The sequence below is a fragment of the Oryx dammah genome, unplaced genomic scaffold, assembly GCF_014754425.2.
Source record: "Oryx dammah isolate SB20612 unplaced genomic scaffold, SCBI_Odam_1.1 HiC_scaffold_28, whole genome shotgun sequence".
NCBI lineage: Eukaryota > Metazoa > Chordata > Mammalia > Artiodactyla > Bovidae > Oryx > Oryx dammah.
The window spans coordinates 91,395,971-91,409,624 of record NW_024070212.1 but is presented as its reverse complement, the minus strand read 5'-3'; the positions used below and the strand labels follow the sequence as shown (position 1 = coordinate 91,409,624).

Below are 13,654 nucleotides of genomic sequence, written 5' to 3'. Positions count from 1 at the left end.
CTGCTTGAATTATATTTTTAACTCTTAAAATTTAACAATGAGTTGGCAAGTTAGTAGAAAATACTCAGAGACCCAAAACCAAGTAAATTGGCAACCCAGATTGGTGAGTGGATCATTAAAGCCAGCTTCCCTCATTGAGAACCGCTGCCAAACTAGATGAGTTTTAGCCTTTGGTTTTCATGGACTCTGGAAGCCAGGTGAACAGAGGACAAAATAGGACCCATCCAAGGGCCACCAGAAGGGAGGGAGATTAGCTGGAATTATCCAATTTATTACCCTATTTCTCATCTAATAAAAAAGATTTTAAAAATGTGCAAATAAACTTATGTGGGTCCAGTGGAAGTCTTTGAACCATAGGTGAGCAGAATAAATGTTCTAAGACATGTTATGCTTTATAAATGTTTTTTTTTAAAAAATAGAATCTAACAAAACAATATTTTATTCAGAATTTTTTTTTTCTCTCTTTGGTTCTTAGTTACAGAAGAATTGCCTCCTTTCACTTTGCAGTGACCGAATTCTTCAAGATGTTCCATTCAACAGGTAAGTGGTAGCACCAGAACTATGGGACAAAATGGAATTTTAGAAATCTGTCTTGGGTCATTTCTTACCAGTTAGGATATTCCTAGTGTACAGTTAATCAAGTAGGTGGGATTGTGTATCACTTTATAGAATGCTGAATCTACTTCTTGTAATTTAATGCTTTGATATTCATGAGTAGATTCTATTTTCATACCTCTTTGCATAATAATTTGTACTGATTATAGTTTTTAGAATGCATGCACAGTGTTGTAGGCTGAAGAAATTGAAGCATATAGAAATTCAGTATCTTGCACATTGTTTTGTGACTAGTGATTGCAAGGCTAGAAAGGATCAAGTCTAGTTTTAGCTCCAGCATTCTTTTCTCTGTATCATGCCTCTTATTATTATAGTTATTTGATATTGAATTATAGGGGAAACCTTTTAAGCAGAGGTTAAGGGAGACCATATAGCTGGGTTCCAGTAAGTAAAAAGGGTTTCCTTATTTTGTAAGATGTGATTTGGGAGCTAATTTTTTTTTTTTCATTTTACTATTTTAAAATATAATTTTTTAGTGATGGTATTTTCAAAAATAAATTTATACTTTATGATTTAATGAGAAGTGTATTTCTCAAGCAGCAATTTTATAGTGATTTACTTTTATTTGGGTAATAGTACACTGTTATCTGACATGCTGATGGAATGAAGTACTCCATTTACTATTTGAAATAAATAATTGGTTCAGACGGTAAAGAATCTGCCTGTAATGCAGGAGACCTGAGTTTAGTCCCTGGGTCACAAGGATCCCCTGGAGAAGGAAATGGCAACCCACTCCGGTATTCTTGCCTGGAGAATTCCATGGACAGAGGAACCCAGTGGACTACAGTCCCTGGAGTCACAAAGAGTTGGACACAGCTGAACAACTAACACACTTTCACATGTATCTCATGAAGATTACTGAATTTTATTTTATAAATATATTAAGCATCTGCATTGATCACATGAAGTCATGGGTTGAAAACACATAATCTCCTAAAGAAACTTATAAACCACCCCAGAGGTTGACAGACTTTTCCTTAAATGGCTAGATATTAAATGTTCCTGGTTCATGAGCCATAGGGTCTCTGTTGGACCTGCTTAATCCTCCCATTGTACCTCCAAAGCAGCCATAGACACTTTAACAAAAAAAAAAAAAGGTGGGGGGATAACTGTTCCAGGAAAACTTTGGAAGACAGCTAGGCCCACAGCTATAAAATCACTTGAGGTGGGCTGTTGTTTGCCCTTGATGTAGCCAGTGAGTACAGTCTGCTAGAATTGAGCTCCTTTGTGGTAAGAGACAGAGATTGGTTAATCTTTGTCTCTCGTGCTTAGTACTTCAGTGGGGCTGTTTGATGGATGGATCAATGAATGAATTAGGAGTATAACAGAAGACAGTCTTTCATAGAAGAGGATGACAGAATGTACTGGTCCCCCAAGCAAGGACAGAAAGATTTCATTGGCTTGGTGATCATTAAAGATTTCATTTTAGTGATGGCATTAAGATAATAAAAATAATAACTAATGTATGAAGCACTTGGCAGACACTGTGCTAGGGGTTTTAGGTATGCTTATTCAGTCCTTGCAACAGTCCTGTGAAATTGTTACTCTTGTAATCTTCATTTTACAGATGAGGAAACAGAGGCACAGAGAAGTTTAGTAGCTTGCTCAAGGTGATAGTAAGTAGCAGAATTTAGATTTAAATCCAGACTGACTCCAGAGCTTCTACTTTTTATATCCATGTCATATTGCCTTGAAACCAAAAATTGACTGCGTTGATTGTTCTGTGGGAACTGCACAAATAAAGGCACAGAGGAAATCAATACTAGTAAAAATTAACTTTTATCAAAAGTTTGATATGTGCCAAGGTCTGTACGAAGTCTTGAGCTTTATGTGTGATATGATATAATCCTCACAACAGTCTTGTGGAATAGACTGTATTATTTTACAGACAAGAAAACTGAAGTTCAGAGAGATGAAGAAAGTTACCCAGGGTCCCAAAGTTAGTACATGGTGAAGATGGTATTTGAATCCAGGCTGATTCCAAATTGTATGATGTTCTTAATGATGTGACTACATTGCCTCACAGGATAAAACAGTGTATTTTATTGTTATCATTAACATTAGGTAGAGCTAGAATTCCAACCCCCAAATTCAAAGAACTTCAGGATCCGCTTTTAACTTTTAATACTAGGTTATATTATTTGATATATATGGATGTGTTTTGAGACTAATAAAGTTTCCATATATCATATCCTCTCTTTTCCTGTTTTATTTATTTTTTTCTCTAGCATATGTTGGTACCCAAACAGGCCATATACTTTACTTATTTACTTATTACCTGTTTTCCCCACTGGAGTGTAATCTCTGTGAGAGTAGAGATATTTTTCTGTTTTGTTCACTAATCTGTCTCTAGCACTAAAACAATATCTGGCACAAAGAAGAAGCTGAATAAATGTTTTTGAGTAAAAGAATGAGTATTCCCATTGTGCTAAGTACTGAGGGGGAACCAGAAAATACTTAAAATTATTATTATCACTATAGAATAGAAATATGTTATACCTCTAGAAGATGAATGTCAGATATTTTTGACCATATTTTCCAAACTCTCTGTTTCTTTACAGTGTTGTCAGAATTAATAATACCATCTCCAAAATACTACATGTACTTGTTATTCTCTATCAGTTAGGAGGAACTTTCCTTTTCTTTCTCACCCACCTAAATTGTAGCATCAGTTCCCAGCTGGAGCTCTGAAACTATTCCTGGGGCCTCCAGGGTTAATTCATGAAACTCTGTGTGTGTTTTCAGGTTTGAAGCGGCCAAGCTTGTCATGCAGTGGCTCTGCAACCATGAGGATCAAAACATGCAGAGGATGGCAGTTGCTATCATTTCCATTCTGGCTGCCAAGGTACCGGAACTCATGTTTTATAATTTTCTGTAGGAAACTGTTTCCCCTGACAGTTTAGTAAACCAGGTTAACTTATTCAAGCTGCATTCAGTATTGCAGAATTCCAGGTTGATGAGACGTTCTGGTCTGACCTTTGGAGTCTATTACAGTGAATCATATTAAACTCACACTAGTAGATCCTTGGACGTTTACTTTGTCTTCTGCTTGCTTGCAGCTTTCTACAGAACAGACAGCCCAGCTTGGTGCTGAGCTCTTCATTGTCAGGGTAAGTCTATGCAGACCCCTAAGCAGTTTTCATTTTCATTATTCTCAGGCAGTGTTTGCTTATACTCAGTGTTTGCCAGTACTTCACCAAGTACTGGTGCCCCCCAGTACTTGCCTATCTTCTGAGATTTTATATTTCAAAAGTTTGTTACTTCTAAGTGGATGTATTAATTTCTCTTCATTGGGGCAGCTTTATTCTTTAACAGGAGATGGAAAGAGTCCTGAACTAGGAATCAGATGACCCGGGGTCTAACTTGTAAACTCACTGTGTGAATTTGGATAAGTTACCTGGACCATTTGGGCCTACTGCTGCTGCTGCTGAGTCACTTCAGTCGTGTCCCACTCTGTGCAACCCCATAGATGGCAGCCCACCAGGCTATCCCGTCCCTGGGATTCTCCAGGCAAGAACACTGGAGTGGGTTGCCATTTCCTCCTCCAATGCATGAAAGTGAAAAGTGAAAGTGAAATCACTCAGTCGTGTCTGACTCTTAGCGACCCCATGGACTGCAGCCTACCAGGCTCCTCCATCCATGGGATTTTCCAGGCAAGAGTACTGGAGTGGGGTGCCATTGCCTTCTCCACTGGGGCCTAACTAAACCTTAATTCCTATCTAGTTCACATAGTTCTGTGATTTTGTTATTTATTAAAAAAATGTGGCATCTCTATTATAGTCATAAGACTTTTGCTAGATGCTTAGGGGAAAAGATAATGTAAATAGCTGATTTATGATTTTGGTTTGCTTCAGTTGAGGAATTAATATAGTGAACAGTGAAAACTGAAAAGCTTTAAAGAGACTAAGTTGAAATCATGCCTTATTCCCAGTTCTGTCACTCAGCAGGTCACCTACATTTTCTTTGAAGTAATAAAAAAATGGTTTATACAGTTGTTAGGAAGATTGAAAAGGAAAAAAAGATTGAAGGAATATACTAAGTTCCTAGCACAAAATACAACACATATGTTAGACGAGTAGAAAAGGCTGCTGATTTTATTTATTTTTACTCTTTTCAGGGATGACATTTTAGTTTTAAATATGACTTTTTATTGCTGTATATGAGTTGCAGTAATTTTGGCTAGAGGTGTATTCAAAGATTATAAGGAAGTATTCCATTTATATGCTTTGGGAGAAAATTAATTTAGCAATTAGCAGGAGTTAATAGTAGTAGTAATGGTGATGCTAGCTAATTTTTTTTAAGCCCTTAATTAAGTTCAGAGAGCCCAATTCTAGTGCCACACTCTTGGCCACTGTGCTATTAAGTTACATAATTGCAACTACATGTTTGTGTTTCTTAAAAATTTTTTCCTTCATTGTGAAAGTGAAAGTGAAGTCGCTCAGTCATGTCTGACTCTTTGTGATCCCATGGACTGTAGTCTACCAGGCTTCTCTGTCCATGGAATTTTCCAGGCAAGAGTACTGGAGTGGGTTGCCATTTTGTATATAACTTTAAATCATAGTACTCATTAATGTTACTTGTATCTGTTTTAGCAGAGCTCCCTTTGCCCCCAAAAGTGTAAACTAAAAATGGAATTATGGATGTCCCATGTAGGTCTTAAAATATTCATGTTTCAAGCTTACATTTCTTAGGTTTAAAGCTATGATAGAAATAATTTACAAATGGAATTTCAAAGCTATTGTCTTATTTAAATCAAATTTAGACTTTAATTCTCTTACTACTGTATATAGTTCATCCTTTCTTTTTTTCTTAAGGAAAACATGGGGTTAGAGAGAAATTAGGTCTTCCAATTCTTACTTTCTCTTACTAAGTTGGCTATGATAAAATTACTTAATATTACTCGGACTCCATTTCCTCTTCTGAAAAATGAAGACGACAGTATTACAATATAGGATATAATTTGCTGATATGTAGTAAGTATTGAATTCATTCCCCCTTCATTCCCTCCACCTTTTTTATCCCAGAATCTGAAGTGAGTATATATTGTGACCTCTTGGGTAACATAGTAGATCCTAAGTTTTAATCATTTTGCTTTTCATTTTTTTTACAGGCGATTAGATTATAGGTATGATTAGAATATTATAGAAGCATTTGTGAAAATCCTTTTTTTCCTGTAGAAGGGATCAGAATATTATAGAAGTATTTATGAAAATCCTCTATTTTTTTCTTGTGAAAGGAAAAGTCTAATCCAATAGGCTGTTTGTTGCACTTGTAAAAACCTTTATAGGAAATGTTTGAACCCATGAAACTAATCCTCATGGATTTGTTAGTCCATATTATTACCACTAATTATAATAACAATTCAATAATTAGAAATTCTATTTTCCTCTTTCAGCAACTTCTTCAAATAGTGAAGCAGAAAACCAATCAAAATTCAGTGGACACTACTTTGAAGTTTACTTTGAGTGCACTTTGGAACCTCACAGATGAATCTCCAACCACTTGCAGACACTTTATTGAAAATCAAGGGTTAGAACTCTTCATGAGGGTTCTAGAGGTTAGAATGGGAATTTAGCCTACAGCTTTGGACATTCATTTATTGACTGATTTGAGCATTTGTTTATTACATTTGGTTCTTTAGTTATAGATATCTCTTTCTTTTTATAGTCATTCCCAACTGAGTCATCCATTCAACAGAAAGTCCTAGGACTTTTGGTAAGATACAAGCATTTCCTGCTAAGTTCAAGCTGTAATTATTTTCCATCTGAGGTATTACATAGAAAAATGCTACTCTGTTTGTAAACACATAATGATGTTAAAAATATATATCAATATAATTAAGTGGAAAAAGCAGGCTACGAAGTTACATATTTAGATTTTCACCATACTAAAAGGAAGAATGTAAATTACATACTTTTCTTTATATTTTGTGGTATAGTACAAAGCTTCACTGTGAGCGTGTTTTACTTGTATAATCAGAAAAAAAAAAGATCTCATGAAAAATATCACAAATCTACAAATATTCTTATGTCTGGTAATTGATGATTACTACTTAAACAACTGTTCAACAAATCAGATATTCCATAAGTATACTGAATATGTTAAAGTGAGCCCTCTAGGATTTTGAGACACAGAGGAGGATCAGATATTTTATCACTTTTAATCACTGAAACAAGTGCCTGTATAGTAAAGGCTGTTTTAGAGCAGACCTCTGATCTTGAGGAATTAGATCACAGGAGGCATAGGTTAGTAAATTGTAAAAGAAAAGTAGATTAATGTTTATTTTCTAGATGCAGAAGTATAAGAGATGGATTTTTTCGAAAGCTGAGGGCTGGCCTTTAAAGAGGACTATCCAGGGACTTCCCTAGTGGTCCAGTAGTTAGGACTTCATGCTGCCAGTGCAGGGGCATGGGTTTGATCCCTGGTCTGGGAACTGAGATCCCACATGCAGTGAGTTGTGGCCAAAAGACAGAAACAAAACCTAAAAAAAAAAACTATAGTATCTATTTACTATAGTTTCAGTTATATAAAGCAGAAAATGTAAAACTATCTAAATGCCCAGTAATAGGGAAATGCTAAGTAAATTATAGTATTTGATTTGTTTTATTCATGGTTCATAGGATTATTAGATATGGAATTTGGCTCAAGTCATTATAAGAGGAAAAGGGGAATTTATTTTGAATATTCAGAAAGATCACATAGGGCTTTAAAATTGCTTTTTAAAAAAAATTTCTTAAAGAATACATGCTTACTATACACCTAGTAAAACAGTGCAAAAATGTGTTTTAAAAGTATAAGGTTTTGTCCCCAACCTTCCTTTATTTTCATTTCTGTGAATTAATGTTAATACATCCTGATATGCTTCCTTCCGTTATCTTTTTCCTTTACTTTGTGATTGAATTTTTTCAATAGTTTGAGATATTGATTCTAGTTTAATTTTTCATGATCAGAGAATGTACTTTGAGTCCTTTTGAATTTATTGAGACATGTGTGGCCTGGGATATGGTCTTTTCTGGTCAGTGTTCCATGTGCTCTTTAGAAGAATGAATATTCTGCTTTTGTTAGAGTGTTCTATATATGTCTATTGGTTGATATTCAAGTCTACCTTAGACTTACTGATTTTCTGCCTACTTGTTCTGTTAGATAGCATTTATCATGTTCTATCAGTTTTTGCTTCCTGTACTTTGAAGCTCTATTAGGTTCAAAAACTGAATTGCTATGCCCTCTTAATTGATCCCTTTATCATTATGAAATGACATTCTTTATCCTTGGTAATATTCTTTACTTTGAAATCTCCTTTGTCTCCTTAATATAGCCAGTCCAGCTTTGTTTTGACTAATGTTGACATGGTTTATCTTTTTCCCTCCTGTTACTTTTAACCTATATTTTTCTTTATATTTAAAGTGTGTTTCTTATAGACAGCATATACTTTGCACCCTGTTTTTTATCCAGTATGAGAATCTCTTCTTTTTATTTGGACTGTTTGGATTGTTTACATTTAATGTAATTATTGGTATGGTTATATTTGAGTTCATCAACTTGGTATTTGTTTTCTGTTTGTCCCATCTGTTCTTCTTTTTTTTTTTTTTTTCTTTTTCTGCCTTTTTTGGGTTTGAGTTTAATAATGTTGTTTGATTTCCTTTCTTGGTTTATTAGCTATTACTCTGATTTGCTAAGTTAATGATTATTGTGAATTTATACTTTACATTTTTAATCAGTCTACCTTTAAGTGATTTTATATGATTTCATATATATTATAAAAACCTTTAAAATAGTAGATTTCCATTTCTGCTCTTCTTTCCTTTATGTCATCATTGTCATGTATTTTACTTTTATATATGTAATAAACCAATAAACATTGTTTTTTATATCAGTTATCTTTTAAGGAGATATAAATACTTTTAAAAAACTTACATGTTTTCCCAACTAGTTACTATTTGTGATGCTCACTTTTCCTTTGTTTAGATCCAGATTTCTATAATTTTCCTTCTGCCAAAAAAAACATTCTTTAACATATTTCATAGTGTGGGTCTGTCTACTACTGATGAATTCTTCAGCTTTTGTATGTCTGCAAACATCTTTATTTAATCATCATTTTTGAAAGTTTCTTTTTTTGCCAGTTGTAGAACTCTAGGTTGATAGTACTTTAAAGATGTTGATTACCTTTTTTCTGACTTGTCATCTTTCCAGTGAGAAATCTGATGTCATCATTATCTTTATTCCTCTGTATGTATATGATTTTGTTCCTCTGGCTACTTTTAAGATTTAGGATTAGCAACAACAATTCTGTGTAATTTGATTTGATGTGTTTTAATGTAATCTCCTTCATGATTCCTGTATCTGGGATTCATTGAACTTCTTGGTTTATAGTCTTCAAGTTTGAAAAGTGTTTGGCCATTATTTCTTGAAACAAAAAATGTTTTACACCCCCTTACCCCCAACCCACTGGAGTCCTTTGGAGACTTCAATCTCATATTTTAAGCTGCTTGAAATTCACAACTCATTGGTGCTTTTTAAATTTTCTTCTGTTTTCTGTGTATGTTTCAGTTTGAATTGTTTCCATTGTTATGCCTTCTAATTTAGTAATTGTTTCTTCTTCAATGTCTAATCTGCTATTAATCCCAGCTAGTATATAGTTTTTATCGTTAGGTGTCATTTTCTTCTCTAAAACTTCAATTTGGCTCCTTTTTATATCTTCCATATTTTACGTAACTTTTTGAACATATGAAATTTATTCATAGTAACTGTCCTTCTCTGCTAATTTTAGCCTCTGTGTTAGTTCTGGGTAAATTGCAAATGATTGATTATTCCCCTCAGTTTGAGTTTTGTTTTCCTATCACTACATGCCTGGTGGTTTTTGATTGGATGCCAGACATTTTGAATTTTACCTTGTTGGATGCGGGATAGTTTTATTTTCCTATAATATATTCTTGAATTTTGTTCCAGGATTAACTGACTGACTTTTAAACAGTCTGATCCTATTTGATCTTGCTTTTGTGATGTATTAGGAGGATCCAGAGCGTGCCGAGGCTAGGGCTAATTATTCTGTACTGCAGAAACAAGACCTTCCTGAGTACTCAGTGCCCTGTGAAAGAGTTGTCTCAGACTGGATGGTGAGAACAGGCACTACTCCTGGCCCTTTGTGAGTGCCAAGAACTTTAATCTTTTTAATAGCTCATTTTCTACCTTCAAATAGTTTTCTCACAGTCATGCTCTGATCAGTACTCTGCTGAATAGGGTGCTATGCCCTGCAGCTCTCTGAATTCTCTTGATGTACAGTTCTCTTCTCTCTGGTTCTCTGTCCTGTGACTTGCCTTGATCTCCCTGGATTCCCAACTCCATCTCTTCAACTCCATGAGTCCACTGGGCTCTACTTCAATCGTATATCACTGTGCCACCGCCTGGAAACTCTCAAGGCAGCATCTCATCTTGTTTGTTATCCACCTCTAAAGGTCATTGTTCTTTATTACCTAATGTCTAGTATCTTGTTTCATGTGTTTTTTCAGTTGTATTAGAATGGAAATTAAGTCTGGCCCCTTTTATTTCATCTTGGTCAGAAGTAGGAGTCCTCATCAGTTTTTCACTGTACAGGTTTAAGAATGAGAAATTTGTCTTTTATACTTAACAAGATCCTGACACTAGGGAAGATTGAAGGCAAAAGGAAAAGAGGGTGGCACAGAATGAGATAGATAATATCACCAACTCAACGGACATGAGTTTGAGCAAATTCCGGGAGACAGTGGAGGACAGAAGAGCCTGGTGTGCTTATAGTCCATGGGATTGCAAAGATTTGGGTGTGACTTAAGTGACTGAATAACAACAATGTATTTCTTACACTATTTAAAAAAACACTTTCTCTTAGTGTAGGTATGTTGGCAGTGAATTTTCATTTAGGTTTTGTCTGTGTGAAAATGTCTTTATTTCATTTTCAAAAGAAATTTTTTGGTCACTATTGAAGTCCAAGTGGACATTTTTTCTGTTGGGCTTTTTGGTTATAATTTTCATAAATTGGAATAATTTGTGCCATTATTTCTTCAAGTATGTTTTCCTGTACCCTTTCTTATATCCTTTCTTTTTGAGACCCTGATTACAAGTATGTTTAGATGCTTGAAGTTATCAAACTTACTCTACTGGCGTTTTGGCAGTTTTTTTTTTTTTTCCTTTCCATGTTCTGGCTTGAATGTTGTCTACTACTGTTTTTTCATTTTATATATAGATATATATATTATAATCATATACATATAGTATAATAATATATTCTTTCTGGAAGTTACCTTTAGGTCATTTTTATATCGTCATTTTTTTTCTCCTCAGGTTTATATTTTTCTTTCGTTTTGTAATATATTTATAACATTTATAATAGCTGTTTTAAATCCTATCTATTGTTTCTATTATCCCTGTCATTTCTGGATCTATTTTTATTGATTGACTTTTCTTCTGGTTAAGGATCATATTTTCCTGACTCTTTATATGTCTGGTAATTTTTCACTGGTTGTAGCCATTGTGAAATTTAATTCACTTTGTTGGTTACTAGATTTTATTATTTTCCTTTAAAGAGTCTTGGACTTTGTCCTGGTATTCAGTTAAGCTACTCACAGATCAGGTTGTTCCATTCAAAGCTTACTTATAGGCATACCTCATTTTATTCACTTCACAAATACTGTGTTATTTTCCAAATTGAAGATTTGTGGCAAGTCTGTTGGCACCATTTTTCCAACATTATTGGCTCACTTTAAGTTTCTGTGTCACATTTTGATTATTATTGTAACATTTCAAACTTTTTTATTATTGTTACATTTGATATGGTGATCTCTGATCAGTGATGTTTGATGTTACTACTATAACTAGTTCAAGGGCTGAGATGATGGTTAGAGTCTTTTAGCAATAAAGTATTTAATAATCAAGGTATGCACAGTGTTTTTTTTAATGTAATGCTTTGCATACTTATTAGACTACAATATATATAGTATAAACATAACTTGTGTGTGTACTGAAAACTAAGAAGTTTTATGTGGGTCCCTTGATTGCAGTATTCATTTTTTTGTGATTGTCAGAAACCAAACCCACAATCTCCAAGGTATGCCTATATTTGCTTTGTTAGAGTAGCTTCAGATCAGCGTTTCCCTTATTGCTTAACCCTAGTTACCCCACGATACTCAAATGCTTTGTTTAGATGAGATCCCTTCACTCTGGCTGGTAAGAATGTAAACTATTCCTAAACCTGTGTGACTTTGGGATTTGTTCATATATTGCTTTCTGGTGGTTCTTTCCCTAGTTTCATGGGGTTTCATTTCATATCAGTAGTCAGCCAAAGATTTTAGGGGATCCCCCTGCAGATGTCTTTTTCTTTGGAAATTTTTCCTTTTTATTGCTCTGTTTTATAGATTTTTGCTGCCTTAGCAACCCTACACACGGATCCTTATCTCTTCAACTCAGCAAAACTGTCAGGTTCTCTTTAGATTCCCCTTATATGCACAGCAATCTAGAAACTGCCCTATTTGAATATCTTCTCTTGTATCTATACAGGGATCAGATTCCCGGTATAGCTATTCCATTGTCTCATAGCTATTGTCCATTCTCTCATATATTTTGGCTGGTTTCCCAGTAACTTGTTTATTACAACAAAGAATGGCCCATGATTCTTTTGATGCTTTGTTCCAGATATTTCTTGTTGGTTTTTGTTTTAATGATGCTGTCTTTGCATTTTCATGTGTTTGTGTGTGTGTTTTAAACTTCTTAAATGAGGTACCATCTTGTAGTTGCATTGCATGAGATTCTTGCGGGAGTCTAATTCACTACTGTGTATTTGATGATTCTCACTCACTATGGATTATTTTCATTGTGAATTGTAATTTAGCATTTTCTGTGAGGCTTTGAGTTCAAGATGTGCCATTCTCAGAGGGTCTTTTTATTTCTTTCTACCAAGCTTGGAGGAGATGGAGGACTACCTTTGTTTGTTTGTTTAATTTATTTATTTTGACCACACCACACAGCTTGTGGGATTTTGCTTCCCCAGCCAGGGATTGAACCCAGGCCCTTGGGAATGAAAAGCACAGAGTCCTAACCACTGGACTGCCAGGGAATTCCCTTATTTGTTTATTTTAAAAGGTATATATTTATTTCCTTTTTTTGTCTCTGTAAAATGATATATGCTGTGTAAAAAATATGAATATGGAAGAATATAAAAAATAAATGTGAGATGCCTCTTCTTGTTTGAATATGTGAGGTTAGAGAGGGGCATAGCAGACTTTGATTAATCATTTGTGGTGAGGGAGGAACACAGGATTATGTGCATCCTTGTAGCGGGTGGAGTTATACCTGTCTCTTCTGTCTTCCCTCCGTTTGGTGGTTGGAAAAGAGAACTTAGTCTTTACAGAGGATGCATTTGGACCTGATGCCTTTCCTTTTCACTTGTCATAGAATGACTTAAGCTAGGGAGTAAATAGTTGCTTAACAATGAAAAGGCAGGGTTTTTGGTCCCTAAGAATTGGAATCAGTGTGTTAGGAAAAGAATTATGATTTCATAGTAGATCAGATGGAGTTTTGAGAAAGAGGATTAATCTTCAGAATAGTGAGCTAAGTTGGGTCTTCTATTGTTTTGGAGAAAATCAAGCACAGCCTAAACTGTAAACCCCTCGATTGTTTCCCATCTGAATAGAGGTCTTCCTTATGTACTGCCTAGGCAAGCCATCATATCCCACCTCCAGATAAAACACCTACCTTCCACAGGCCAGCAGGCAAATTTTGACATTCAGTGGAGGTCCTAGGCTATGACGTTTTTAAGACAGAGGATCACTATATTACTCACGTAAATGAATGCTTTCCTGTCTTTATCTTACTTAGGCTCTCTACAGTACTTAGAACTACTAATCCTTTCGCCCTTTAAAAAAAAAATTACTTATTTTTGGCTGTACTGGGTCTTCGTTGTGTGGGCCTTTCTCTAGTTGTGGGGCGCAGGGGCTACTCTCTAGTTGCAGTGCCCTGGCTTCTCATTGCAGTGGCTTCTCTTGTTGCAGAGCCTGTGCTCCAGAGAGCAGCA

General features: G+C 35.0%; 1 protein-coding gene across 2 annotated transcripts in view; it reads left to right on the top strand.

The window, feature by feature from the left end:
• The window catches only part of ZYG11B (zyg-11 family member B, cell cycle regulator), a 76,612-nt gene that overhangs the window by 43,882 nt on the left and 19,076 nt on the right, over positions 1–13,654 (top strand). For both annotated transcript variants that reach the window (XM_040231160.1, XM_040231159.1), the window contains exons 6-10: positions 476–540; positions 3,361–3,460; positions 3,675–3,725; positions 6,011–6,172; positions 6,283–6,330. In XM_040231160.1, the coding sequence (XP_040087094.1) occupies positions 476–540; positions 3,361–3,460; positions 3,675–3,725; positions 6,011–6,172; positions 6,283–6,330 (426 nt within the window). The remainder of the gene's footprint in view (positions 1–475; positions 541–3,360; positions 3,461–3,674; positions 3,726–6,010; positions 6,173–6,282; positions 6,331–13,654) is intronic.